The sequence below is a fragment of the Blennius ocellaris genome, assembly GCF_963422515.1.
Source record: "Blennius ocellaris genome assembly, chromosome: 13".
In the NCBI taxonomy this organism is placed as follows: Eukaryota; Metazoa; Chordata; class Actinopteri; order Blenniiformes; family Blenniidae; genus Blennius; species Blennius ocellaris.
This window is the reverse complement of record NC_137662.1, coordinates 1,294,932-1,322,428: the sequence shown is the minus strand read 5'-3', so window position 1 is coordinate 1,322,428 and position 27,497 is coordinate 1,294,932. Positions and strand designations below refer to the sequence as shown.

Here is a 27,497-nt window from a genome sequence, read left to right as displayed (position 1 = left end):
AAGGAGGTAGTGAAAGGTGTTAGGAGGCTTCCTAAAGGAGTTAGAAAAGGTGTTTGGAGGCTTCCTAAAGGAGGTAGTGAAAGGTGTTAGGAGGCTTCCTAAAGGAGGTAGTGAAAGGTGCTAGGAGGCTTCCTAAAGGAGTTAGTGAAAGGTGCTAGGAGGCTTCCTAAAGGAGGTAGTGAAAGGTGTTAGGAGGCTTCCTAAAGGAGTTAGAGAAAGGTGTTAGGAGGCTTCCTAAAGGAGGTAGTGAAATGTGTTAGGAGGCTTCCTAAAGGAGGTAGTGAAAGGTGTTAGGAGGCTTCCTAAAGGAGTTAAGGTGTTAGGAGGCTTCCTAAAGGAGTTAGTGAAAGGTGTTAGGAGGCTTCCTAAAGGAGTTAGTGAAAGGTGTTAGGAGGCTTCCTAAAGGAGTTAGAGAAAGGTGTTAGGAGGCTTCCTAAAGGAGGTAGTGAAAGGTGTTAGGAGGCTTCCTAAAGGAGGTAGTGAAAGGTGTTAGGAGGCTTCCTGAAGGAGGTAGTGAAAGGTGTTAGGAGGCTTCCTAAAGGAGGTAGTGAAAGGTGTTAGGAGGCTTCCTAAAGGAGTTAAGGTGTTCGGAGGCTTCCTAAAGGAGTTAGTGAAAGGTGCTAGGAGGCTTCCTAAAGGAGGTAGTGAAAGGTGTTAGGAGGCTTCCTAAAGGAGCTAAGGTGTTAGGAGGCTTCCTAAAGGAGTTAGTGAAAGGTGCTAGGACGCTTCCTAAAGGAGTTAGAGAAAGGTGTTAGGAGGCTTCCTAAAGGAGGTAGTGAAAGGTGTTAGGAGGCTTCCTGAAGGAGGTAGTGAAAGGTGTTAGGAGGCTTCCTAAAGGAGGTAGTGAAAGGTGTTAGGAGGCTTCCTGAAGGAGGTAGTGAAAGGTGTTAGGAGGCTTCCTAAAGGAGGTAGTGAAAGGTGTTAGGAGGCTTCCTAAAGGAGTTAAGGTGTTCGGAGGCTCCCTAAAGGAGGTAGTGAAAGGTGTTAGGAGGCTTCCTAAAGGAGGTAGTGAAAGGTGTTAGGAGGCTTCCTAAAGGAGGTAGTGAAAGGTGTTAGGAGGCTTCCTGAAGGAGGTAGTGAAAGGTGTTAGGAGGCTTCCTAAAGGAGGTAGTGAAAGGTGTTAGGAGGCTTCCTGAAGGAGGTAGTGAAAGGTGTTAGGAGGCTTCCTAAAGGAGGTAGTGAAAGGTGTTAGGAGGCTTCCTAAAGGAGTTAAGGTGTTCGGAGGCTCCCTAAAGGAGGTAGTGAAAGGTGTTAGGAGGCTTCCTAAAGGAGGTAGTGAAAGGTGTTAGGAGGCTTCCTAAAGGAGGTAGTGAAAGGTGTTAGGAGGCTTCCTAAAGGAGGTAGTGAAAGGTGTTAGGAGGCTTCCTGAAGGAGGTAGTGAAAGGTGTTAGGAGGCTTCCTAAAGGAGGTAGTGAAAGGTGTTAGGAGGCTTCCTAAAGGAGTTAGAAAAGGTGTTTGGAGGCTTCCTAAAGGAGGTAGTGAAAGGTGTTAGGAGGCTTCCTAAAGGAGGTAGTGAAAGGTGCTAGGAGGCTTCCTAAAGGAGTTAGTGAAAGGTGCTAGGAGGCTTCCTAAAGGAGGTAGTGAAAGGTGTTAGGAGGCTTCCTAAAGGAGTTAGAGAAAGGTGTTAGGAGGCTTCCTAAAGGAGGTAGTGAAATGTGTTAGGAGGCTTCCTAAAGGAGGTAGTGAAAGGTGTTAGGAGGCTTCCTAAAGGAGGTAGTGAAAGGTGTTAGGAGGCTTCCTAAAGGAGTTAAGGTGTTAGGAGGCTTCCTAAAGGAGTTAGTGAAAGGTGTTAGGAGGCTTCCTAAAGGAGTTAAGGTGTTAGGAGGCTTCCTAAAGGAGGTAGTGAAAGGTGTTAGGAGGCTTCCTAAAGGAGTTAAGGTGTTAGGAGGCTTCCTAAAGGAGGTAGTGAAAGGTGTTAGGAGGCTTCCTAAAGGAGGTAGTGAAAGGTGTTAGGAGGCTTCCTAAAGGAGTTAGAAAAGGTGTTTGGAGGCTTCCTAAAGGAGGTAGTGAAAGGTGTTAGGAGGCTTCCTAAAGGAGGTAGTGAAAGGTGCTAGGAGGCTTCCTAAAGGAGTTAGTGAAAGGTGCTAGGAGGCTTCCTAAAGGAGGTAGTGAAAGGTGTTAGGAGGCTTCCTAAAGGAGTTAGAGAAAGGTGTTAGGAGGCTTCCTAAAGGAGGTAGTGAAATGTGTTAGGAGGCTTCCTAAAGGAGGTAGTGAAAGGTGTTAGGAGGCTTCCTAAAGGAGTTAAGGTGTTAGGAGGCTTCCTAAAGGAGTTAGTGAAAGGTGTTAGGAGGCTTCCTAAAGGAGTTAGTGAAAGGTGTTAGGAGGCTTCCTAAAGGAGTTAGAGAAAGGTGTTAGGAGGCTTCCTAAAGGAGGTAGTGAAAGGTGTTAGGAGGCTTCCTAAAGGAGGTAGTGAAAGGTGTTAGGAGGCTTCCTGAAGGAGGTAGTGAAAGGTGTTAGGAGGCTTCCTAAAGGAGGTAGTGAAAGGTGTTAGGAGGCTTCCTAAAGGAGTTAAGGTGTTCGGAGGCTTCCTAAAGGAGTTAGTGAAAGGTGCTAGGAGGCTTCCTAAAGGAGGTAGTGAAAGGTGTTAGGAGGCTTCCTAAAGGAGCTAAGGTGTTAGGAGGCTTCCTAAAGGAGTTAGTGAAAGGTGCTAGGACGCTTCCTAAAGGAGTTAGAGAAAGGTGTTAGGAGGCTTCCTAAAGGAGGTAGTGAAAGGTGTTAGGAGGCTTCCTAAAGGAGTTAGTGAAAGGTGTTAGGAGGCTTCCTGAAGGAGGTAGTGAAAGGTGTTAGGAGGCTTCCTAAAGGAGGTAGTGAAAGGTGTTAGGAGGCTTCCTGAAGGAGGTAGTGAAAGGTGTTAGGAGGCTTCCTAAAGGAGGTAGTGAAAGGTGTTAGGAGGCTTCCTAAAGGAGTTAAGGTGTTCGGAGGCTCCCTAAAGGAGGTAGTGAAAGGTGTTAGGAGGCTTCCTAAAGGAGGTAGTGAAAGGTGTTAGGAGGCTTCCTAAAGGAGGTAGTGAAAGGTGTTAGGAGGCTTCCTAAAGGAGGTAGTGAAAGGTGTTAGGAGGCTTCCTGAAGGAGGTAGTGAAAGGTGTTAGGAGGCTTCCTAAAGGAGGTAGTGAAAGGTGTTAGGAGGCTTCCTAAAGGAGTTAGAAAAGGTGTTTGGAGGCTTCCTAAAGGAGGTAGTGAAAGGTGTTAGGAGGCTTCCTAAAGGAGGTAGTGAAAGGTGCTAGGAGGCTTCCTAAAGGAGTTAGTGAAAGGTGCTAGGAGGCTTCCTAAAGGAGGTAGTGAAAGGTGTTAGGAGGCTTCCTAAAGGAGTTAGAGAAAGGTGTTAGGAGGCTTCCTAAAGGAGGTAGTGAAATGTGTTAGGAGGCTTCCTAAAGGAGGTAGTGAAAGGTGTTAGGAGGCTTCCTAAAGGAGTTAAGGTGTTAGGAGGCTTCCTAAAGGAGTTAGTGAAAGGTGTTAGGAGGCTTCCTAAAGGAGTTAGTGAAAGGTGTTAGGAGGCTTCCTAAAGGAGTTAGAGAAAGGTGTTAGGAGGCTTCCTAAAGGAGGTAGTGAAAGGTGTTAGGAGGCTTCCTAAAGGAGGTAGTGAAAGGTGTTAGGAGGCTTCCTGAAGGAGGTAGTGAAAGGTGTTAGGAGGCTTCCTAAAGGAGGTAGTGAAAGGTGTTAGGAGGCTTCCTAAAGGAGTTAAGGTGTTCGGAGGCTTCCTAAAGGAGTTAGTGAAAGGTGCTAGGAGGCTTCCTAAAGGAGGTAGTGAAAGGTGTTAGGAGGCTTCCTAAAGGAGCTAAGGTGTTAGGAGGCTTCCTAAAGGAGTTAGTGAAAGGTGCTAGGACGCTTCCTAAAGGAGTTAGAGAAAGGTGTTAGGAGGCTTCCTAAAGGAGGTAGTGAAAGGTGTTAGGAGGCTTCCTAAAGGAGTTAGTGAAAGGTGTTAGGAGGCTTCCTGAAGGAGGTAGTGAAAGGTGTTAGGAGGCTTCCTAAAGGAGGTAGTGTAAGGTGTTAGGAGGCTTCCTGAAGGAGGTAGTGAAAGGTGTTAGGAGGCTTCCTAAAGGAGGTAGTGAAAGGTGTTAGGAGGCTTCCTAAAGGAGGTAAGGTGTTAGGAGGCTTCCTAAAGGAGGTAGTGAAAGGTGTTAGGAGGCTTCCTAAAAGGAGTTAGAAAAGGTGTTTGGAGGCTTCCTAAAGGAGGTAGTGAAAGGTGTTCGGAGGTTTCCTAAAGGAGGTAGTGAGAGGTGTTAGTAGGCTTCCTAAAGGAGTTAAGGTGTTAGGATGCTTCCTAAAGGAGGTAGTGAAAGGTGTTAGGAGGCTTCCTAAAGGAGGTAATGAAAGGTCTTAGGAGGCTTCCTAAAGGAGGTAGTGAAAGGTGTTAGGAGGCTTCCTAAAGGAGGTAGTGAAAGGTGTTAGGAGGCTTCCTAAAGGAGGTAGTGAAAGGTGCTAGGAGGCTTCCTAAAGGAGTTAAGGTGTTAGGAGGCTTCCTAAAGGAGGTAGTGAAAGGTGCTAGGAGGCTTCCTAAAGGAGTTAAGGTGTTAGGAGGCTTCCTAAAGGAGGTAGTGAAAGGTGTTAGGAGGCTTCCTAAAGGAGTTAAGGTGTTAGGAGGCTTCCTAAAGGAGGTAGTGAAAGGTGTTAGGAGGCTTCCTAAAGGAGTTAGAAAAGGTGTTTGGAGGCTTCCTAAAGGAGGTAGTGAAAGGTGTTAGGAGGCTTCCTAAAGGAGTAAAGGTGTTCGGAGGCTCCCTAAAGGAGGTAGTGAAAGGTGTTAGGAGGCGTCCTAAAGGAGTTAGTGAAAGGTGTTAGGAGGCTTCCTGAAGGAGGTAGTGAAAGGTGTTAGGAGGCTTCCTAAAGGAGGTAGTGAAAGGTGTTAGGAGGCTTCCTGAAGGAGGTAGTGAAAGGTGTTAGGAGGCTTCCTAAAGGAGGTAGTGAAAGGTGTTAGGAGGCTTCCTAAAGGAGTTAAGGTGTTCGGAGGCTCCCTAAAGGAGGTAGTGAAAGGTGTTAGGAGGCTTCCTAAAGGAGGTAGTGAAAGGTGTTAGGAGGCTTCCTAAAGGAGGTAGTGAAAGGTGTTAGGATGCTTCCTAAAGGAGGTAGTGAAAGGTGTTAGGAGGCTTCCTGAAGGAGGTAGTGAAAGGTGTTAGGAGGCTTCCTAAAGGAGGTAGTGAAAGGTGTTAGGAGGCTTCCTAAAGGAGTTAGAAAAGGTGTTTGGAGGCTTCCTAAAGGAGGTAGTGAAAGGTGTTAGGAGGCTTCCTAAAGGAGGTAGTGAAAGGTGCTAGGAGGCTTCCTAAAGGAGTTAGTGAAAGGTGCTAGGAGGCTTCCTAAAGGAGGTAGTGAAAGGTGTTAGGAGGCTTCCTAAAGGAGTTAGAGAAAGGTGTTAGGAGGCTTCCTAAAGGAGGTAGTGAAATGTGTTAGGAGGCTTCCTAAAGGAGGTAGTGAAAGGTGTTAGGAGGCTTCCTAAAGGAGTTAAGGTGTTAGGAGGCTTCCTAAAGGAGTTAGTGAAAGGTGTTAGGAGGCTTCCTAAAGGAGTTAGTGAAAGGTGTTAGGAGGCTTCCTAAAGGAGTTAGAGAAAGGTGTTAGGAGGCTTCCTAAAGGAGGTAGTGAAAGGTGTTAGGAGGCTTCCTAAAGGAGGTAGTGAAAGGTGTTAGGAGGCTTCCTGAAGGAGGTAGTGAAAGGTGTTAGGAGGCTTCCTAAAGGAGGTAGTGAAAGGTGTTAGGAGGCTTCCTAAAGGAGTTAAGGTGTTCGGAGGCTTCCTAAAGGAGTTAGTGAAAGGTGCTAGGAGGCTTCCTAAAGGAGGTAGTGAAAGGTGTTAGGAGGCTTCCTAAAGGAGCTAAGGTGTTAGGAGGCTTCCTAAAGGAGTTAGTGAAAGGTGCTAGGACGCTTCCTAAAGGAGTTAGAGAAAGGTGTTAGGAGGCTTCCTAAAGGAGGTAGTGAAAGGTGTTAGGAGGCTTCCTAAAGGAGTTAGTGAAAGGTGTTAGGAGGCTTCCTGAAGGAGGTAGTGAAAGGTGTTAGGAGGCTTCCTAAAGGAGGTAGTGAAAGGTGTTAGGAGGCTTCCTGAAGGAGGTAGTGAAAGGTGTTAGGAGGCTTCCTAAAGGAGGTAGTGAAAGGTGTTAGGAGGCTTCCTAAAGGAGGTAAGGTGTTAGGAGGCTTCCTAAAGGAGGTAGTGAAAGGTGTTAGGAGGCTTCCTAAAAGGAGTTAGAAAAGGTGTTTGGAGGCTTCCTAAAGGAGGTAGTGAAAGGTGTTCGGAGGTTTCCTAAAGGAGGTAGTGAGAGGTGTTAGTAGGCTTCCTAAAGGAGTTAAGGTGTTAGGATGCTTCCTAAAGGAGGTAGTTAAAGGTGTTAGGAGGCTTCCTAAAGGAGGTAATGAAAGGTCTTAGGAGGCTTCCTAAAGGAGGTAGTGAAAGGTGTTAGGAGGCTTCCTAAAGGAGGTAGTGAAAGGTGTTAGGAGGCTTCCTAAAGGAGGTAGTGAAAGGTGCTAGGAGGCTTCCTAAAGGAGTTAAGGTGTTAGGAGGCTTCCTAAAGGAGGTAGTGAAAGGTGCTAGGAGGCTTCCTAAAGGAGTTAAGGTGTTAGGAGGCTTCCTAAAGGAGGTAGTGAAAGGTGTTAGGAGGCTTCCTAAAGGAGTTAAGGTGTTAGGAGGCTTCCTAAAGGAGGTAGTGAAAGGTGTTAGGAGGCTTCCTAAAGGAGTTAGAAAAGGTGTTTGGAGGCTTCCTAAAGGAGGTAGTGAAAGGTGTTAGGAGGCTTCCTAAAGGAGTAAAGGTGTTCGGAGGCTCCCTAAAGGAGGTAGTGAAAGGTGTTAGGAGGCGTCCTAAAGGAGTTAGAAAAGGTGTTTGGAGGCTTCCTAAAGGAGGTAGTGAAAGGTGTTAGGAGGCTTCCTAAAGGAGTTAGTGAAAGGTGCTAGGAGGCTTCCTAAAGGAGGTAGTGAAAGGTGCTAGGAGGCTTCCTAAAGGAGTTAAGGTGTTAGGAGGCTCCCTAAAGGAGGTAGTGAAAGGTGTTAGGAGGCTTCCTAAAGGAGGTAGTGAAAGGTGTTAGGAGGCTTCCTAAAGGAGGTAGTGAAAGGTGTTAGGAGGCTTCCTAAAGGAGGTAGTGAAAGGTGTTAGTAGGCTTCCTGAAGGAGGTAGTGAAAGGTGTTAGGAGGCTTCCTAAAGGAGGTAGTGAAAGGTGTTAGGAGGCTTCCTAAAGGAGTTAAGGTGTTCGGAGGCTCCCTAAAGGAGGTAGTGAAAGGTGTTAGGAGGCTTCCTAAAGGAGGTAGTGAAAGGTGTTAGGAGGCTTCCTAAAGGAGTTAAGGTGTTCGGAGGCTCCCTAAAGGAGGTAGTGAAAGGTGTTAGGAGGCTTCCTAAAGGAGGTAGTGAAAGGTGTTAGGAGGCTTCCTAAAGGAGTTAAGGTGTTAGGAGGCTTCCTAAAGGAGTTAGTGAAAGGTGTTAGGAGGCTTCCTAAAGGAGTTAAGGTGTTAGGAGGCTTCCTAAAGGAGGTAGTGAAAGGTGTTAGGAGGCTTCCTAAAGGAGTTAAGGTGTTAGGAGGCTTCCTAAAGGAGGTAGTGAAAGGTGTTAGGAGGCTTCCTAAAGGAGTTAGAAAAGGTGTTTGGAGGCTTCCTAAAGGAGGTAGTGAAAGGTGTTAGGAGGCTTCCTAAAGGAGGTAGTGAAAGGTGCTAGGAGGCTTCCTAAAGGAGTTAGTGAAAGGTGCTAGGAGGCTTCCTAAAGGAGGTAGTGAAAGGTGTTAGGAGGCTTCCTAAAGGAGTTAGAGAAAGGTGTTAGGAGGCTTCCTAAAGGAGGTAGTGAAATGTATTAGGAGGCTTCCTAAAGGAGGTAGTGAAAGGTGTTAGGAGGCTTCCTAAAGGAGTTAAGGTGTTAGGAGGCTTCCTAAAGGAGTTAGTGAAAGGTGTTAGGAGGCTTCCTAAAGGAGTTAGTGAAAGGTGTTAGGAGGCTTCCTAAAGGAGTTAGAGAAAGGTGTTAGGAGGCTTCCTAAAGGAGGTAGTGAAAGGTGTTAGGAGGCTTCCTAAAGGAGGTAGTGAAAGGTGTTAGGAGGCTTCCTGAAGGAGGTAGTGAAAGGTGTTAGGAGGCTTCCTAAAGGAGGTAGTGAAAGGTGTTAGGAGGCTTCCTAAAGGAGTTAAGGTGTTCGGAGGCTTCCTAAAGGAGTTAGTGAAAGGTGCTAGGAGGCTTCCTAAAGGAGGTAGTGAAAGGTGTTAGGAGGCTTCCTAAAGGAGCTAAGGTGTTAGGAGGCTTCCTAAAGGAGTTAGTGAAAGGTGCTAGGACGCTTCCTAAAGGAGTTAGAGAAAGGTGTTAGGAGGCTTCCTAAAGGAGGTAGTGAAAGGTGTTAGGAGGCTTCCTAAAGGAGTTAGTGAAAGGTGTTAGGAGGCTTCCTGAAGGAGGTAGTGAAAGGTGTTAGGAGGCTTCCTAAAGGAGGTAGTGAAAGGTGTTAGGAGGCTTCCTGAAGGAGGTAGTGAAAGGTGTTAGGAGGCTTCCTAAAGGAGGTAGTGAAAGGTGTTAGGAGGCTTCCTAAAGGAGTTAAGGTGTTCGGAGGCTCCCTAAAGGAGGTAGTGAAAGGTGTTAGGAGGCTTCCTAAAGGAGGTAGTGAAAGGTGTTAGGAGGCTTCCTAAAGGAGGTAGTGAAAGGTGTTAGGAGGCTTCCTAAAGGAGGTAGTGAAAGGTGTTAGGAGGCTTCCTGAAGGAGGTAGTGAAAGGTGTTAGGAGGCTTCCTAAAGGAGGTAGTGAAAGGTGTTAGGAGGCTTCCTAAAGGAGTTAGAAAAGGTGTTTGGAGGCTTCCTAAAGGAGGTAGTGAAAGGTGTTAGGAGGCTTCCTAAAGGAGGTAGTGAAAGGTGCTAGGAGGCTTCCTAAAGGAGTTAGTGAAAGGTGCTAGGAGGCTTCCTAAAGGAGGTAGTGAAAGGTGTTAGGAGGCTTCCTAAAGGAGTTAGAGAAAGGTGTTAGGAGGCTTCCTAAAGGAGGTAGTGAAATGTGTTAGGAGGCTTCCTAAAGGAGGTAGTGAAAGGTGTTAGGAGGCTTCCTAAAGGAGTTAAGGTGTTAGGAGGCTTCCTAAAGGAGTTAGTGAAAGGTGTTAGGAGGCTTCCTAAAGGAGTTAGTGAAAGGTGTTAGGAGGCTTCCTAAAGGAGTTAGAGAAAGGTGTTAGGAGGCTTCCTAAAGGACGTAGTGAAAGGTGTTAGGAGGCTTCCTAAAGGAGGTAGTGAAAGGTGTTAGGAGGCTTCCTGAAGGAGGTAGTGAAAGGTGTTAGGAGGCTTCCTAAAGGAGGTAGTTAAAGGTGTTAGGAGGCTTCCTAAAGGAGTTAAGGTGTTCGGAGGCTTCCTAAAGGAGTTAGTGAAAGGTGCTAGGAGGCTTCCTAAAGGAGGTAGTGAAAGGTGTTAGGAGGCTTCCTAAAGGAGCTAAGGTGTTAGGAGGCTTCCTAAAGGAGTTAGTGAAAGGTGCTAGGACGCTTCCTAAAGGAGTTAGAGAAAGGTGTTAGGAGGCTTCCTAAAGGAGGTAGTGAAAGGTGTTAGGAGGCTTCCTAAAGGAGTTAGTGAAAGGTGTTAGGAGGCTTCCTGAAGGAGGTAGTGAAAGGTGTTAGGAGGCTTCCTAAAGGAGGTAGTGAAAGGTGTTAGGAGGCTTCCTGAAGGAGGTAGTGAAAGGTGTTAGGAGGCTTCCTAAAGGAGGTAGTGAAAGGTGTTAGGAGGCTTCCTAAAGGAGTTAAGGTGTTCGGAGGCTCCCTAAAGGAGGTAGTGAAAGGTGTTAGGAGGCTTCCTAAAGGAGGTAGTGAAAGGTGTTAGGAGGCTTCCTAAAGGAGGTAGTGAAAGGTGTTAGGAGGCTTCCTAAAGGAGGTAGTGAAAGGTGTTAGGAGGCTTCCTGAAGGAGGTAGTGAAAGGTGTTAGGAGGCTTCCTAAAGGAGGTAGTGAAAGGTGTTAGGAGGCTTCCTAAAGGAGTTAAGGTGTTAGGAGGCTTCCTAAAGGAGGTAGTGAAAGGTGTTAGGAGGCTTCCTAAAGGAGGTAGTGAAAGGTGCTAGGAGGCTTCCTAAAGGAGTTCGAAAAGGTGCTAGGAGGCTTCCTAAAGGAGGTAGTGAAAGGTGCTAGGAGGCTTCCTAAAGGAGTTAAGGTGTTAGGAGGCTTCCTAAAGGAGGTAGTGAAAGGTGTTAGGAGGCTTCCTAAAGGAGTTAGTGAAAGGTGCTAGGAGGCTTCCTAAAGGAGGTAGTGAAAGGTGCTAGGAGGCTTCCTAAAGGAGTTAAGGTGTTAGGAGGCTTCCTAAAGGAGTTAGTGAAAGGTGTTAGGAGGCTTCCTAAAGGAGTTAGTGAAAGGTGTTAGGAGGCTTCCTAAAGGAGCTAAGGTGTTAGGAGGCTTCCTAAAGGAGTTAGTAAAAGGTGCTAGGAGGCTTCCTAAAGGAGTTAGAGAAAGGTGTTAGGAGGCTTCCTAAAGGAGGTAGTGAAAGGTGTTAGGAGGCTTCCTAAAGGAGTTAGTGAAAGGTGTTAGGAGGCTTCCTGAAGGAGGTAGTGAAAGGTGTTAGGAGGCTTCCTAAAGGAGGTAGTGAAAGGTGTTAGGAGGCTTCCTGAAGGAGGTAGTGAAAGGTGTTAGGGGGCTTCCTAAAGGAGGTAGTGAAAGGTGTTAGGAGGCTTCCTAAAGGAGTTAAGGTGTTCGGAGGCTCCCTGAAGGAGGTAGTGAAAGGTGTTAGGAGGCTTCCTAAAGGAGGTAGTGAAAGGTGTTAGGAGGCTTCCTAAAGGAGGTAGTGAAAGGTGTTAGGAGGCTTCCTAAAGGAGGTAGTGAAAGGTGTTAGGAGGCTTCCTGAAGGAGGTAGTGAAAGGTGTTAGGAGGCGTCCTAAAGGAGGTAGTGAAAGGTGTTAGGAGGCTTCCTAAAGGAGTTAAGGTGTTCGGAGGCTCCCTAAAGGAGGTAGTGAAAGGTGTTAGGAGGCTTCCTAAAGGAGGTAGTGAAAGGTGTTAGGAGGCTTCCTAAAGGAGTTAAGGTGTTCGGAGGCTCCCTAAAGGAGGTAGTGAAAGGTGTTAGGAGGCTTCCTAAAGGAGGTAGTGAAAGGTGTTAGGAGGCTTCCTATAGGAGGTAGTGAAAGGTGTTAGGAGGCTTCCTAAAGGAGTTAAGGTGTTAGGAGGCTTCCTAAAGGAGTTAGTGAAAGGTGCTAGGACGCTTCCTAAAGGAGTTAGAGAAAGGTGTTAGGAGGCTTCCTAAAGGAGGTAGTGAAAGGTGTTAGGAGGCTTCCTGAAGGAGGTAGTGAAAGGTGTTAGGAGGCTTCCTAAAGGAGGTAGTGAAAGGTGTTAGGAGGCTTCCTAAAGGAGTTAAGGTGTTCGGAGGCTCCCTAAAGGAGGTAGTGAAAGGTGTTAGGAGGCTCCCTAAAGGAGGTAGTGAAAGGTGTTAGGAGGCTTCCTAAAGGAGGTAGTGAAAGGTGTTAGGAGGCTTCCTAAAGGAGTTAAGGTGTTAGGAGGCTTCCTAAAGGAGTTAGTGAAAGGTGTTAGGAGGCTTCCTAAAGGAGTTAAGGTGTTAGGAGGCTTCCTAAAGGAGTTAGTGAAAGGTGTTAGGAGGCTTCCTAAAGGAGTTCAGGTGTTAGGAGGCTTCCTAAAGGAGGTAGTGAAAGGTGTTAGGAGGCTTCCTAAAGGAGGTAGTGAAAGGTGTTAGGAGGCTTCCTGAAGGAGGTAGTGAAAGGTGTTAGGAGGCTTCCTAAAGGAGGTAGTGAAAGGTGTTAGGAGGCTTCCTAAAGGAGTTAAGGTGTTCGGAGGCTCCCTAAAGGAGGTAGTGAAGGGTGTTCGGAGGCTCCCTAAAGGAAGTAGTGAAAGGTGTTAGGAGGCTTCCTAAAGGAGTTAAGGTGTTTGGAGGCTTCCTAAAGGAGGTAGTGAAAGGTGTTAGGAGGCTTCCTAAAGGAGTTAGTGAAAGGTGTTAGGAGGCTTCCTAAAGGAGTTAGAGAAAGGTGTTAGGAGGCTTCCTAAAGGAGGTTGTGAAAGGTGTTAGGAGGCTTCCTAAAGGAGGTAGTGAAAGGTGTTAGGAGGCTTCCTGAAGGAGGTAGTGAAAGGTGTTAGGAGGCTTCCTAAAGGAGTTAAGGTGTTCGGAGGCTCCCTAAAGGAGGTAGTGAAAGGTGTTAGGAGGCTTCCTAAAGGAGGTAGTGAAAGGTGTTAGGAGGCTTCCTAAAGGAGTTAAGGTGTTAGGAGGCTTCCTAAAGGAGTTAGAAAAGGTGTTTGGAGGCTTCCTAAAGGAGTTAGAGAAAGGTGTTAGGAGGCTTCCTGAAGGAGGTAGTGAAAGGTGTTAGGAGGCTTCCTAAAGGAGTTAAGGTGTTCGGAGGCTCCCTAAAGGAGGTAGTGAAAGGTGTTAGGAGGCTTCCTAAAGGAGGTAGTGAAAGGTGTTAGGAGGCTTCCTAAAGGAGTTAAGGTGTTAGGAGGCTTCATAAAGGAGTTAGAAAAGGTGTTAGGAGGCTTCCTAAAGGAGTTAAGGTGTTCGGAGGCTCCCTAAAGGAGGTAGTGAAAGGTGTTCGGAGGCTCCCTAAAGGAAGTAGTGAAAGGTGTTAGGAGGCTTCCTAAAGGAGTTAAGGTGTTTGGAGGCTTCCTAAAGGAGGTAGTGAAAGGTGTTAGGAGGCTTCCTAAAGGAGGTAGTGAAAGGTGTTAGGAGGCTTCCTGAAGGAGGTAGTGAAAGGCGTTAGGAGGCTTCCTAAAGGAGGTAGTGAAAGGTGTTAGGAGGCTTCCTAAAGGAGTTAAGGTGTTCGGAGGCTCCCTAAAGGAGGTAGTGAAAGGTGTTCGGAGGCTCCCTAAAGGAAGTAGTGAAAGGTGTTAGGAGGCTTACTAAAGGAGTTAAGGTGTTTGGAGGCTTCCTAAAGGAGGTAGTGAAAGGTGTTAGGAGGCTTCCTAAAGGATGTAGTGAAAGGTGTTAGGAGGCTTCCTAAAGGAGTTAAGGTGTTCGGAGGCTCCCTAAAGGAGTTAGTGAAAGGTGTTAGGAGGCATCCTAAAGGAGTTAGAAAAGGTGTTAGGAGGCTTCCTAAAGGACTTAGTGAAAGGTGTTAGGAGGCTTCCTAAAGGAGTTAAGGTGTTAGGAGGCTTCCTAAAGGAGGTAGTGAAAGGTGTTAGGAGGCTTCCTAAAGGAGGTAGTGAAAGGTGTTAGGAGGCTTCCTAAAGGAGGTAGTGAAAGGTGTTAGGAGGCTTCCTAAAGGAGTTAAGGTGTTCGGAGGCTCCCTAAAGGAGGTAGTGAAAGGTGTTAGGAGGCTTCCTAAAGGAGTTAAGGTGTTAGGAGGCTTCCTAAAGGAGGTAGTGAAAGGTGTTAGGAGGCTTCCTAAAGGAGGTAGTGAAAGGTGTTAGGAGGCTTCCTAAAGGAGGTAGTGAAAGGTGTTAGGAGGCTTCCTAAAGGAGTTAAGGTGTTCGGAGGCTCCCTAAAGGAGGTAGTGAAAGGTGTTAGGAGGCTTCCTAAAGGAGTTAAGGTGTTAGGAGGCTTCCTAAAGGAGGTAGTGAAAGGTGTTAGGAGGCTTCCTAAAGGAGGTAGTGAAAGGTGTTAGGAGGCTTCCTAAAGGAGGTAGTGAAAGGTGTTCGGAGGCTCCCTAAAGGAGGTAGTGAAAGGTGTTAGGAGGCTTCCTAAAGGAGTTAGAAAAGGTGTTTGGAGGCTTCCTAAAGGAGGTAGTGAAAGGTGTTCGGAGGCTCCCTAAAGGAGGTAGTGAAAGGTGTTAGGAGGCTTCCTAAAGGAGGTAGTGAAAGGTGTTAGGAGGCTTCCTAAAGGAGTTAAGGTGTTCGGAGGCTACCTAAAGGAGGTAGTGAAAGGTGTTCGGAGGCTCCCTAAATGAGGTAGTGAAAGGTGTTAGGAGGCTTCCTAAAGGAGTTTAGGTGTTTGGAGGCTTCCTAAAGGAGGTAGTGAAAGGTGTTAGGAGGCTTCCTAAAGGAGGTAGTGAAAGGTGTTAGGAGGCTTCCTAAAGGAGTTAAGGTGTTAGGAGGCTTCCTAAAGGAGGTAGTGAAAGGTGTTAGGAGGCTTCCTAAAGGAGTTAAGGTGTTCGGAGGCTCCCTAAAGGAGTTAGTGAAAGGTGTTAGGAGGCATCCTAAAGGAGTTAGAAAAGGTGTTAGTAGGCTTCCTAAAGGAGTTAAGGTGTTAGGAGGCTTCCTAAAGGAGGTAGTGAAAGGTGTTAGGAGGCTTCCTAAAGGAGGTAGTGAAAGGTGTTAGGAGGCTTCCTAAAGGAGGTAGTGAAAGGTGTTCGGAGGCTCCCTAAAGGAGGTAGTGAAAGGTGTTAGGAGGCTTCCTAAAGGAGTTAGAAAAGGTGTTTGGAGGCTTCCTAAAGGAGGTAGTGAAAGGTGTTCGGAGGCTCCCTAAAGGAGGTAGTGAAAGGTGTTAGGAGGCTTCCTAAAGGAGGTAGTGAAAGGTGTTAGGAGGCTTCCTAAAGGAGTTAAGGTGTTCGGAGGCTACCTAAAGGAGGTAGTGAAAGGTGTTCGGAGGCTCCCTAAATGAGGTAGTGAAAGGTGTTAGGAGGCTTCCTAAAGGAGTTTAGGTGTTTGGAGGCTTCCTAAAGGAGGTAGTGAAAGGTGTTAGGAGGCTTCCTAAAGGAGTTAAGGTGTTAGGAGGCTTCCTAAAGGAGGTAGTGAAAGGTGTTAGGAGGCTTCCTAAAGGAGTTAAGGTGTTCGGAGGCTCCCTAAAGGAGTTAGTGAAAGGTGTTAGGAGGCATCCTAAAGGAGTTAGAAAAGGTGTTAGGAGGCTTCCTAAAGGACCTAGTGAAAGGTGTTAGGAGGCTTCCTAAAGGAGTTAAGGTGTTAGGAGGCTTCCTAAAGGAGGTAGTGAAAGGTGTTAGGAGGCTTCCTAAAGGAGGTAGTGAAAGGTGTTAGGAGGCTTCCTGAAGGAGGTAGTGAAAGGTGTTAGGAGGCTTCCTAAAGGAGGTAGTGAAAGGTGTTAGGAGGCTTCCTAAAAGAGTTAGAAAAGGTGTTTGGAGGCTTCCTAAAGGAGGTAGTGAAAGGTGTTAGGAGGCTTCCTAAAGGAGTTAAGGTGTTCGGAGGCTCCCTAAAGGAGTTAGTGAAAGGTGTTAGGAGGCATCCTAAAGGAGTTAGAAAAGGTGTTAGGAGGCTTCCTAAAGGACTTAGTGAAAGGTGTTAGGAGGCTTCCTAAAGGAGTTAAGGTGTTAGGAGGCTTCCTAAAGGAGGTAGTGAAAGGTGTTAGGAGGCTTCCTGAAGGAGGTAGTGAAAGGTGTTAGGAGGCTTCCTAAAGGAGGTAGTGAAAGGTGTTAGGAGGCTTCCTAAAGGAGTTAGTGAAAGGTGCTAGGACGCTTCCTAAAGGAGTTAGAGAAAGGTGTTAGGAGGCTTCCTAAAGGAGGTAGTGAAAGGTGTTAGGAGGCTTCCTACAGGAGGTAGTGAAAGGTGTTAAGAGGCTTCCTAAAGGAGTTAAGGTGTTCGGAGGCTCCCTAAAGGAGGTAGTGAAAGGTGTTAGGAGGCTTCCTAAAGGAGGTAGTGAAAGGTGTTAGGAGGCATCCTAAAGGAGTTAGAAAAGTTGTTAGGAGGCTTCCTAAAGGACTTAATGAAAGGTGTTAGGAGGCTTCCTAAAGGAGGTTGTGAAAGGTGTTAGGAGGCTTCCTAAAGGAGTTAAGGTGTTAGGAGGCTTCCTAAAGGAGGTGGTGAAAGGTGTTAGGAGGCTTCCTAAAGGAGTTAGTGAAAGGTGTTAGGAGGCTTCCTAAAGGAGTTAGAAAAGGTGTTAGGAGGCTTCCTAAAGGAGGTAGTGAAAGGTGTTAAGAGGCTTCCTAAAGGAGGTAGTGAAAGGTGTTTGGAGGCTTCCTAAAGGAGGTAGTGAAAGGTGTTAGGAGGCTTCCTAAAGGAGTTAAGGTGTTAGGAGGCTTCCTAAAGGAGGTAGTGAAAGGTGTTAGGAGGCTTCCTAAAGGAGGTAGTGAAAGGTGTTAGGAGGCTTCCTAAAGGAGTTAAGGTGTTCGGAGGCTCCCTAAAGGAGGTAGTGAAAGGTGTTAGGAGGCTTCCTAAAGGAGGTAGTGAAAGGTGTTAGGAGGCTTCCTAAAGGAGGAGATGAAAGGTGTTAGGAGGCTTCCTAAAGGAGTTAGAAAAGGTGTTTGGAGGCTTCCTAAAGGAGGTAGTGAAAGGTGTTCGGAGGCTCCCTAAAGGAGGTAGTGAAAGGTGTTAGGAGGCTTCCTAAAGGAGGTAGTGAAAGGTTTTAGGAGGCTTCCTAAAGGAGTTAGAAAAGGTGTTTGGAGGCTTCCTAAAGGAGTTAGAGAAAGGTGTTAGGAGGCTTCCTGAAGGAGGTAGTGAAAGGTGTTAGGAGGCTTCCTAAAGGAGTTAAGGTGTTCGGAGGCTCCCTAAAGGAGGTAGTGAAAGGTGTTAGGAGGCTTCCTAAAGGAGGTAGTGAAAGGTGTTAGGAGGCTTCCTAAAGGAGTTAAGGTGTTAGGAGGCTTCCTAAAGGAGTTAGAAAAGGTGTTAGGAGGCTTCCTAAAGGAGTTAAGGTGTTCGGAGGCTCCCTAAAGGAGGTAGTGAAAGGTGTTCGGAGGCTCCCTAAAGGAAGTAGTGAAAGGTGTTAGGAGGCTTCCTAAAGGAGTTAAGGTGTTTGGAGGCTTCCTAAAGGAGGTAGTGAAAGGTGTTAGGAGGCTTCCTAAAGGAGGTAGTGAAAGGTGTTAGGAGGCTTCCTGAAGGAGGTAGTGAAAGGCGTTAGGAGGCTTCCTAAAGGAGGTAGTGAAAGGTGTTAGGAGGCTTCCTAAAGGAGTTAAGGTGTTCGGAGGCTCCCTAAAGGAGGTAGTGAAAGGTGTTCGGAGGCTCCCTAAAGGAAGTAGTGAAAGGTGTTAGGAGGCTTACTAAAGGAGTTAAGGTGTTTGGAGGCTTCCTAAAGGAGGTAGTGAAAGGTGTTAGGAGGCTTCCTAAAGGATGTAGTGAAAGGTGTTAGGAGGCTTCCTAAAGGAGTTAAGGTGTTCGGAGGCTCCCTAAAGGAGTTAGTGAAAGGTGTTAGGAGGCATCCTAAAGGAGTTAGAAAAGGTGTTAGGAGGCTTCCTAAAGGACTTAGTGAAAGGTGTTAGGAGGCTTCCTAAAGGAGTTAAGGTGTTAGGAGGCTTCCTAAAGGAGGTAGTGAAAGGTGTTAGGAGGATTCCTAAAGGAGGTAGTGAAAGGTGTTAGGAGGCTTCCTAAAGGAGGTAGTGAAAGGTGTTAGGAGGCTTCCTAAAGGAGTTAAGGTGTTCGGAGGCTCCCTAAAGGAGGTAGTGAAAGGTGTTAGGAGGCTTCCTAAAGGAGTTAAGGTGTTAGGAGGCTTCCTAAAGGAGGTAGTGAAAGGTGTTAGGAGGCTTCCTAAAGGAGGTAGTGAAAGGTGTTAGGAGGCTTCCTAAAGGAGGTAGTGAAAGGTGTTAGGAGGCTTCCTAAAGGAGTTAAGGTGTTCGGAGGCTCCCTAAAGGAGGTAGTGAAAGGTGTTAGGAGGCTTCCTAAAGGAGTTAAGGTGTTAGGAGGCTTCCTAAAGGAGGTAGTGAAAGGTGTTAGGAGGCTTCCTAAAGGAGGTAGTGAAAGGTGTTAGGAGGCTTCCTAAAGGAGGTAGTGAAAGGTGTTCGGAGGCTCCCTAAAGGAGGTAGTGAAAGGTGTTAGGAGGCTTCCTAAAGGAGGTAGTGAAAGGTGTTAGGAGGCTTCCTAAAGGAGGTAGTGAAAGGTGTTCGGAGGCTCCCTAAAGGAGGTAGTGAAAGGTGTTAGGAGGCTTCCTAAAGGAGTTAGAAAAGGTGTTTGGAGGCTTCCTAAAGGAGGTAGTGAAAGGTGTTCGGAGGCTCCCTAAAGGAGGTAGTGAAAGGTGTTAGGAGGCTTCCTAAAGGAGGTAGTGAAAGGTGTTAGGAGGCTTCCTAAAGGAGTTAAGGTGTTCGGAGGCTACCTAAAGGAGGTAGTGAAAGGTGTTCGGAGGCTCCCTAAATGAGGTAGTGAAAGGTGTTAGGAGGCTTCCTAAAGGAGTTTAGGTGTTTGGAGGCTTCCTAAAGGAGGTAGTGAAAGGTGTTAGGAGGCTTCCTAAAGGAGGTAGTGAAAGGTGTTAGGAGGCTTCCTAAAGGAGTTAAGGTGTTAGGAGGCTTCCTAAAGGAGGTAGTGAAAGGTGTTAGGAGGCTTCCTAAAGGAGTTAAGGTGTTCGGAGGCTCCCTAAAGGAGTTAGTGAAAGGTGTTAGGAGGCATCCTAAAGGAGTTAGAAAAGGTGTTAGGAGGCTTCCTAAAGGAGTTAAGGTGTTAGGAGGCTTCCTAAAGGAGGTAGTGAAAGGTGTTAGGAGGCTTCCTAAAGGAGGTAGTGAAAGGTGTTAGGAGGCTTCCTAAAGGAGGTAGTGAAAGGTGTTCGGAGGCTCCCTAAAGGAGGTAGTGAAAGGTGTTAGGAGGCTTCCTAAAGGAGTTAGAAAAGGTGTTTGGAGGCTTCCTAAAGGAGGTAGTGAAAGGTGTTCGGAGGCTCCCTAAAGGAGGTAGTGAAAGGTGTTAGGAGGCTTCCTAAAGGAGGTAGTGAAAGGTGTTAGGAGGCTTCCTAAAGGAGTTAAGGTGTTCGGAGGCTACCTAAAGGAGGTAGTGAAAGGTGTTCGGAGGCTCCCTAAATGAGGTAGTGAAAGGTGTTAGGAGGCTTCCTTAAGGAGTTTAGGTGTTTGGAGGCTTCCTAAAGGAGGTAGTGAAAGGTGTTAGGAGGCTTCCTAAAGGAGGTAGTGAAAGGTGTTAGGAGGCTTCCTAAAGGAGTTAAGGTGTTAGGAGGCTTCCTAAAGGAGGTAGTGAAAGGTGTTAGGAGGCTTCCTAAAGGAGTTAAGGTGTTCGGAGGCTCCCTAAAGGAGTTAGTGAAAGGTGTTAGGAGGCATCCTAAAGGAGTTAGAAAAGGTGTTAGGAGGCTTCCTAAAGGACCTAGTGAAAGGTGTTAGGAGGCTTCCTAAAGGAGTTAAGGTGTTAGGAGGCTTCCTAAAGGAGGTAGTGAAAGGTGTTAGGAGGCTTCCTAAAGGAGGTAGTGAAAGGTGTTAGGAGGCTTCCTGAAGGAGGTAGTGAAAGGTGTTAGGAGGCTTCCTAAAGGAGGTAGTGAAAGGTGTTAGGAGGCTTCCTAAAAGAGTTAGAAAAGGTGTTTGGAGGCTTCCTAAAGGAGGTAGTGAAAGGTGTTAGGAGGCTTCCTAAAGGAGTTAAGGTGTTCGGAGGCTCCCTAAAGGAGTTAGTGAAAGGTGTTAGGAGGCATCCTAAAGGAGTTAGAAAAGGTGTTAGGAGGCTTCCTAAAGGACTTAGTGAAAGGTGTTAGGAGGCTTCCTAAAGGAGTTAAGGTGTTAGGAGGCTTCCTAAAGGAGGTAGTGAAAGGTGTTAGGAGGCTTCCTGAAGGAGGTAGTGAAAGGTGTTAGGAGGCTTCCTAAAGGAGGTAGTGAAAGGTGTTAGGAGGCTTCCTAAAGGAGTTAGTGAAAGGTGCTAGGACGCTTCCTAAAGGAGTTAGAGAAAGGTGTTAGGAGGCTTCCTATAGGAGGTAGTGAAAGGTGTTAGGAGGCTTCCTACAGGAGGTAGTGAAAGGTGTTAAGAGGCTTCCTAAAGGAGTTAAGGTGTTCGGAGGCTCCCTAAAGGAGGTAGTGAAAGGTGTTAGGAGGCTTCCTAAAGGAGGTAGTGAAAGGTGTTAGGAGGCATCCTAAAGGAGTTAGAAAAGTTGTTAGGAGGCTTCCTAAAGGACTTAATGAAAGGTGTTAGGAGGCTTCCTAAAGGAGGTTGTGAAAGGTGTTAGGAGGCTTCCTAAAGGAGTTAAGGTGTTAGGAGGCTTCCTAAAGGAGGTGGTGAAAGGTGTTAGGAGGCTTCCTAAAGGAGTTAGTGAAAGGTGTTAGGAGGCTTCCTAAAGGAGTTAGAAAAGGTGTTAGGAGGCTTCCTAAAGGAGGTAGTGAAAGGTGTTAAGAGGCTTCCTAAAGGAGGTAGTGAAAGGTGTTTGGAGGCTTCCTAAAGGAGGTAGTGAAAGGTGTTAGGAGGCTTCCTAAAGGAGTTAAGGTGTTAGGAGGCTTCCTAAAGGAGGTAGTGAAAGGTGTTAGGAGGCTTCCTAAAGGAGGTAGTGAAAGGTGTTAGGAGGCTTCCTAAAGGAGTTAAGGTGTTCGGAGGCTCCCTAAAGGAGGTAGTGAAAGGTGTTAGGAGGCTTCCTAAAGGAGGTAGTGAAAGGTGTTAGGAGGCTTCCTAAAGGAGGAGATGAAAGGTGTTAGGAGGCTTCCTAAAGGAGTTAGAAAAGGTGTTTGGAGGCTTCCTAAAGGAGGTAGTGAAAGGTGTTCGGAGGCTCCCTAAAGGAGGTAGTGAAAGGTGTTAGGAGGCTTCCTAAAGGAGGTAGTGAAAGGTTTTAGGAGGCTTCCTAAAGGAGTTAAGGTGTTAGGAGGCTTCCTAAAGGAGTTAGAAAAGGTGTTAGGAGGCTTCCTAAAGGAGGTAGTGAAAGGTGTTAAGAGGCTTCCTAAAGGAGGTAGTGAAATGTGTTAGGAGGCTTCCTAAAGGAGTTAAGGTGTTAGGAGGCTTCCTAAAGGAGTTAGTGAAAGGTGTTAGGAGGCTTCCTAAAGGAGTTAACGTGTTAGGAGGCTTCCTAAAGGAGTTAGTGAAAGGTGTTAGGAGGCTTCCTAAAGGAGTTAAGGTGTTAGGAGGCTTCCTAAAGGAGGTAGTGAAAGGTGTTAGGAGGCTTCCTAAAGGAGTTAAGGTGTTCGGAGGCTCCCTAAAGGAGGTAGTGAAAGGTGTTAGGAGGCTTCCTAAAGGAGGTAGTGAAAGGTGTTAGGAGGCTTCCTAAAGGAGGAGATGAAAGGTGTTAGGAGGCTTCCTAAAGGAGTTAGAAAAGGTGTTTGGAGGCTTCCTAAAGGAGGTAGTGAAAGGTGTTCGGAGGCTCCCTAAAGGAGGTAGTGAAAGGTGTTAGGAGGCTTCCTAAAGGAGGTAGTGAAAGGTGTTAGGAGGCTTCCTAAAGGAGTTAAGGTGTTCGGAGGCTCCCTAAAGGAGGTAGTGAAAGGTGTTAGGAGGCTTCCTAAAGGAGTTAAGGTGTTTGGAGGCTTCCTAAAGGAGGTAGTGAAAGGTGTTAGGAGGCTTCCTAAAGGAGGTAGTGAAAGGTGTTAGGAGGCTTCCTAAAGGAGGTAGTGAAAGGTGTTAGGAGGCTTCCTAAAGGAGTTAAGGTGTTAGGAGGCTTCCTAAAGGAGGTAGTGAAAGGTGTTAGGAGGCTTCCTAAAGGAGTTAAGTTGTTCGGAGGCTCCCTAAAGGAGTTTGTGAAAGGTGTTAGGAGGCATCCTAAAGGAGTTAGAAAAGGTGTTAGGAGGCTTCCTAAAGGACTTAGTGAAAGGTGTTAGGAGGCTTCCTAAAGGAGTTAAGGTGTTAGGAGGCTTCCTAAAGGAGGTAGTGAAAGGTGTTAGGAGGCTTCCTAAAGGAGGTAGTGAAAGGTGTTAGGAGGCTTCCTGAAGGAGGTAGTGAAAGGTGTTAGGAGGCTTCCTAAAGGAGGTAGTGAAAGGTGTTAGGAGGCTTCCTAAAGGAGTTAGAAAAGGTGTTTGGAGGCTTCCTAAAGGAGCTAGTGAAAGGTGTTAGGAGGCTTCCTAAAGGAGTTAAGGTGTTCGGAGGCTCCCTAAAGGAGTTAGTGAAAGGTGTTAGGAGGCATCCTAAAGGAGTTAGAAAAGGTGTTAGGAGGCTTCCTAAAGGACTTAGTGAAAGGTGTTAGGAGGCTTCCTAAAGGAGTTAAGGTGTTAGGAGGCTTCCTAAAGGAGGTAGTGAAAGGTGTTAGGAGGCTTCCTGAAGGAGGTAGTGAAAGGTGTTAGGAGGCTTCCTAAAGGAGGTAGTGAAAGGTGTTAGGAGGCTTCCTAAAGGAGTTAGTGAAAGGTGCTAGGACGCTTCCTAAAGGAGTTAGAGAAAGGTGTTAGGAGGCTTCCTAAAGGAGGTAGTGAAAGGTGTTAGGAGGCTTCCTAAAGGAGGTAGTGAAAGGTGTTAGGAGGCTTCCTAAAGGAGTTAAGGTGTTCGGAGGCTCCCTAAAGGAGGTAGTGAAAGGTGTTAGGAGGCTTCCTAAAGGAGGTAGTGAAAGGTGTTAGGAGGCTTCCTAAAGGAGTTAGAAAAGGTGTTTGGAGGCTTCCTAAAGGAGGTAGTGAAAGGGGTTAGGAGGCTTCCTAAAGGAGTTAAGGTGTTCGGAGGCTTCCTAAAGGAGGTAGTGAAAGGTGTTAGGAGGCATCCTAAAGGAGTTAGAAAAGGTGTTAGGAGGCTTCCTAAAGGACTTAATGAAAGGTGTTAGGAGGCTTCCTAAAGGAGGTTGTGAAAGGTGTTAGGAGGCTTCCTAAAGGAGTTAAGGTGTTAGGAGGCTTCCTAAAGGAGGTAGTGAAAGGTGTTAGGAGGCTTCCTAAAGGAGGTAGTGAGAGGTGTTAGGAGGCTTCCTAAAGGAGTTAGAAAAGGTGTTAGGAGGCTTCCTAAAGGAGGTAGTGAAAGGTGTTCAGAGGCTTCCTAAAGGAGGTAGTGAAAGGTGTTAGGAGGCTTCCTTAAGGAGGTAGTGAAAGGTGTTAGGAGGCTTCCTAAAGGAGTTAAGGTGTTAGGAGGCTTCCTAAAGGAGGTAGTGAAAGGTGTTAGGAGGCTTCATAAAGGAGTTAGAAAAGGTGTTAGGAGGCTTCCTAAAGGAGTTAGTGAAAGGTGTTAGGAGGCTTCATAAAGGAGTTAGAAAAGGTGTTAGGAGGCTTCCTAAAGGAGTTAGTGGTTCCTAGGCTAAAGGAAGCATCAGTGTTTCCTAGGCTGAAGGAGGATGTAAAGGAAGCATCAGTGGTTCCTAGGCTAAAGGAGGCTCTAAAGGAAGCATCAGTGTTTCCTAGGCTAAAGGAGGCTCTAAAGGAAGCATCGGTGTTTCCTAGGCTAAAGGAGGCTCTAAAGGAAGCATCAGTGTTTCCTAGGCTAAAGGAGGTTCTAAAGGAAACATCAGTGGTTCCTAGGCTAAAGGAAGCATCAGTGTTTCCTAGGCTAAAGGAGGTTCTAAAGGAAGCACCAGTGGTTCCTCGGCTAAAGGAGGTTCTAAAGGAAGCATCAGTGGTTCCTAGGCTAAAGGAGGCTCTAAAGGAAGCATCAGTGTTTCCTAGGCTAAAGGAAGCATCAGTGTTTCCTAGGCTAAAGGAGGCTCTAAAGGAAGCATCAGTGTTTCCTAGGCTAAAGGAAGCATCAGTGTTTCCTAGGCTAAAGGAGGTTCTAAAGGAAGCATCGGTGGTTCCTATGCTAAAGGAGGCTATAAAGGAAGCATCAGTGTTTCCTAGGCTAAAGGAAGTTCTAAAGGAAGCATCAGTGTTTCCTAGGCTAAAGGAGGCTCTAAAGGAAGCATCAGTGTTTCCTAGGCTAACTGAGGCTCTAAAGGAAGCATCAGTGTTTCCTAGGCTAAAGGAGGTTCTAAAGGAAGCATTAGTGTTTCCTAGGCTAAAGGAAGCATCAGTGTTTCCTAGGATAAAGGAGGTTCTAAAGGAAGCATCAGTGTTTCCTAGGCTAAAGGAGGCTCTAAAGGAAGCATCAGTGTTTCCTAGGCTAAAGGAGGCTCTAAAGGAAGCATCAGTGGTTCCTATGCTAAAGGAGGTTCTAAAGAAGCATCAGTGGTTCCTATGCTATAGGAGGCTCTAAAGGAAGCATCAGTGTTTCCTAGGCTAAAGGAGGTTCTAAAGGAAGCATCAGTGTTTCCTAGGCTAAAGGAGGCTCTAAAGGAAGCATCAGAGTTTCTTGGGCTAAAGGAGGTTCTAAAGGAAGCATCAGTGGTTCCTATGCTAAAGGAAGCATCAGTGTTTCCTAGGCTAAAGGAGGTTCTAAAAGAAACATCAGTGGTTCCTAGGCTAAAGGAGGTTCTAAAGGAAGCATTAGTGGTTCCTAGGCTAAAGGAGGTTCTAAAGGAAGCATCAGTGTTTCCTAGGCTAAAGGAGGTTCTAAAGGAAGCATCAGTGTTTCCTAGGCTAAAGGAGGTTCTAAAGGAAGCATCAGTGTTTCTTAGGCTAAAGGAAGCATCAGTGGTTCCTATCCTAAAGGAAGCATCAGTGGTTCCTTGGCTAAAGGAAGCATCAGTGTTTCCTAGGCTAAAGGAGGTTCTAAAAGAAACATCAGTGGTTCCTAGGCTAAAGGAGGCTCTAAAGGAAGCATTAGTGGTTCCTAGGCTAAAGGAGGCTCTAAAGGAAGCATCAGTGTTTCCTAGGCTAAAGGAGGTTCTAAAGGAAGCATCAGTGGTTCCTAGGCTAAAGGAGGCTCTAAAGGAAGCATCAGTGTTTTCTAGGCTAAAGGAAGCATCAGTGTTTCCTAGGCTAAAGGAGGTTCTAAAGGAAGCATCAGTGTTCCCTAGGCTAAAGGAAGCATCAGTGTTTCCTATGCTAAAGGAGGTTCTAAAGGAAGCATCAGTGTTTCCTATGCTAAAGGAGGCTCTAAAGGAACCATCACTGTTTCCTAGGCTAAAGGAAGCATCAGTGTTTCCTAGGCTAAAGGAGGTTCTAAAGGAAGCATCAGTGTTCCCTAGGCTAAAGGAAGCATCAGTGTTTCCTATGCTAAAGGAGGTTCTAAAGGAAGCATCAGTGTTTCCTATTCTAAAGGAGGCTCTAAACGAACCATCACTGTTTCCTAGGCTAAAGGAGGTTCTAAAGGAAGCATCAGTGTTCCCTAGGCTAAAGGAAGCATCAGTGTTTCCTATGCTAAAGGAGGGTCTAAAGGAAGCATCAGTGTTTCCTATGCTAAAGGAGGTTCTAAAGGAAGCATCAGCGGTTCCTAGGCTAAATGAAGCATCAGTGTTTCCTAGGCTAAAGGAGGTTAAATCGTTTCCTTGTTGAATCATTTCCTCATTGAATCATTTTTTCCTCATTGAATCGTTTTTTTCCTCATTGAATCGTTTTTTCCTCATTGAATCGTTTCCTCATTGAATCATTTTTTCCTCATTGAATCGTTTTTTCCTCATTGAATCGTTTCCTCATTGAATCGTTGTTTCCTCATTGAATCATTTTTTCCTCATTGAATCGTTTCCTCAGACAGAAAAGCAGCGAGCGGCTGGATGCTGGTGAAGAAGACGAGCTGAAGGCTCAGGATGAAGAGCAGAACACCAAAGAGGAAGAGTCAGAGACTGAAGGTAAGTCTGTTTCCCCAGTTTACACTGTAGTGGGGGTAACGGGGTAATGAGGTAACAGGGGGTAACTGGGGCTTATGAGGTAACAGGGGGTAACTGGGGGTAATGAGGTAGCAGGGGGTAACTGGGGCTAATGAGGTAACAGGGGGTAACTGGGGCTAATGAGGTAACAAGGGGTAACGGGGTAATGAGGTAACAGGGGGTAACTGGGGCTTATGAGGTAACAGGGGGTAACTGGGGGTAATGAGGTAGCAGGGGGTAACTGGGGCTAATGAGGTAACAGGGGGTAACTGGGGGTAATGAGGTAACAGGGGGTAACTGGGGGTAATGAGGTAACAGGGGGTAGCTGGGGCTTATGAGGTAAGGGGGGGTAACTGGGGCTAAAGGTAACAGGGGGTAGCTGGGGGTAACAGGGGGTAACTGGGTGTAATGAGGTAACAGGGGGTAACTGGGGGTAACTGGGGGTAATGAGGTAACAGGGGGTAACTGGGGGTAACAGGGGGTAACTGGGGGTAATGAGGTAACAGGGGGTAACTGGGGTAATGAGGTAACAGGGGGTAACTGGGGGTAACTGGGGGTAATGGGGTAACTGGGGGTAACAGGGGGTAACTGGGGGTAATGAGGTAACAGGGGGTAACTGGGGTAATGAGGTAACAGGGGGTAACAGGGGGTAACTGGGGGTAATGAGGTAACAGGGGGTAACAGGGGGTAATGGGGTAACTGGGGGTAACAGGGGGTAATGAGGTGATGGGGTAACTGGGGGTAATGAGGTAACAGGGGGTAACTGGGGCTAATGAGGTAACAGGGGGTAACTGGGGGTAATGAGGTAACGGGGTAACTGGGGGTAATGAGGTAACAGGGGGTAACTGGGGCTAATGAGGTAACTGGGGGTAACAGGGGGTAATGAGGTAACAGGGGGTAACTGGGGGTAATGAGGTAACAGGGGGTAACTGGGGCTAATGAGGTAACGGGGTAACTGGGGCTAATGAGGTAACAGGGGGTAACTGGGGGTAATGAGGTAACGGGGTAACTGGGGGTAATGAGGTAACAGGGGGTAACTGGGGCTAATGAGGTAACATGGGGTAACTGGGGGTAATGAGATAACAGGGGGTAACGGGCTAATGAGGTAACAGGGGGTAACTGGGGGTAATGAGGTAACGGGGTAACTGGGGGTAATGAGGTAACAGGGGGTAACTGGGGCTAATGAGGTAACAGGGGGTAACTGGGGCTAATGAGGTTACAGGGGGTAACGAGGTTATGGGGCAAGGGGGTAACGGGAGTAATGAAGTAACAGGGGACAATGAGGCAACGGGGGTAGTTGGGAAACTTGGGGTAATAAGGTAACGGAGTAAAGGAGAAACGGGGGGTAATGGGGGTAACAGGGAGTGATGGGGTAACAGGGGGTTAATGGGGCAATGGTGGAATGGGTAAAAGGGGGTTAAGGGGCAATGGGGGATAATTGGGTAACAGGGCTAATGATGCAACAGGGGGTAAGGGATAACAGTACCCTCTGTGCCCCCCACAGTACAGAACCCCCCCACAGGGCGGAACCCCCCCACGTTGGTCAACCTGCCTCTCACCCCCTCCCTCTCTCCCCCCAGTGGACCCCCCCCCCAGTAAGTGGGGTCTGGTGATGGACCGGCTCCTGGATCTGTCTCGCAGGTTCTCCGACACCCTGACCTCCATCCAGGCTTTCATCTGGAGGCTGCTGGAGCTGCACATTCTCAAGATGGTGGCCTTCTTCTCCGTGTGGGTGGCGCTGGAGGAGGTGGGTGTCTCCACCCTGTTCCCACCCCGTGTCCTCTACCCTCACCCCCTCCACCCTGCTCCCACCCTGTGTCCTCTACCCTCACCCCCTCCACCCTGTTCCCACCCCGTGTCCTCTACCCTCACCCCCTCCACCCTGTTCCCACCCCGTGTCCTCTACCCTCACCCCCTCCACCCTGTTCCCACCCCGTGTCCTCTACCCTCACCCCCTCCACCCTGCTCCCACCCTGTGTCCTCTACCCTCACCTCCTCCACCCTGTTCCCACCCCGTGTCCTCTACCCTCACCCCCTCCACCCTGCTCCCACCCTGTGTCTCTACCCTCACCCCCTCCACCCTGTTCCCACCCCGTGTCCTCTACCCTCACCCCCCTCCACCCTGCTCCCACCCTGTGTCCTCTACCCTCACCCCCCTCCACCCTGTTCCCACCCCGTGTCCTCCACCCTCACCTCCTCCACCCTGTTCCCACCCCGTGTCCTCTACCCTCACCTCCTCCACCCTGTTCCCACCCCGTGTCCTCTACCCTCACCCCCTCCACCCTGTTTCGTCCATCCTCACCTCCTCCATCTTCATGTACTGCACCCTGCATGTCTTCACCTCCTCCACCCATCATGTCTTCACCTCCTCCACCCGTCATGTCTTGGCCTCCTCCAGCCCTCCATCATGAACCTGGTCCTGCTGGTGCTGTGGTCTCTGGCGATGCCGTACCGTGGGTTCCGCCCCATGGCGTCCTGCTTGTCCACCGTGTGGGTGTGTGTCATCATCGTGTGCAAGATGCTCTACCAGCTCAGCGTTGTCAACCCCGAGGAATACTCCAGGAACTGCACCTGGGTGAGAGCACTGCCGGGGCGATCAGGAGAGATTAGCAACA

The 27,497-nt window shown here is 47.6% G+C and overlaps 1 protein-coding gene across 4 annotated transcripts in view; it reads left to right on the top strand.

The window, feature by feature from the left end:
* The window catches only part of piezo1 (piezo type mechanosensitive ion channel component 1 (Er blood group)), a 218,743-nt gene that overhangs the window by 110,210 nt on the left and 81,036 nt on the right, over positions 1 to 27,497 (top strand). For all 4 annotated transcript variants that reach the window (XM_080507823.1, XM_080507825.1, XM_080507824.1 and 1 more), the window contains exons 17-19: positions 24,767 to 24,864; positions 26,463 to 26,629; positions 27,281 to 27,457. In XM_080507823.1, coding sequence (XP_080363949.1) covers positions 24,767 to 24,864; positions 26,463 to 26,629; positions 27,281 to 27,457 — 442 coding nt within the window. The remainder of the gene's footprint in view (positions 1 to 24,766; positions 24,865 to 26,462; positions 26,630 to 27,280; positions 27,458 to 27,497) is intronic.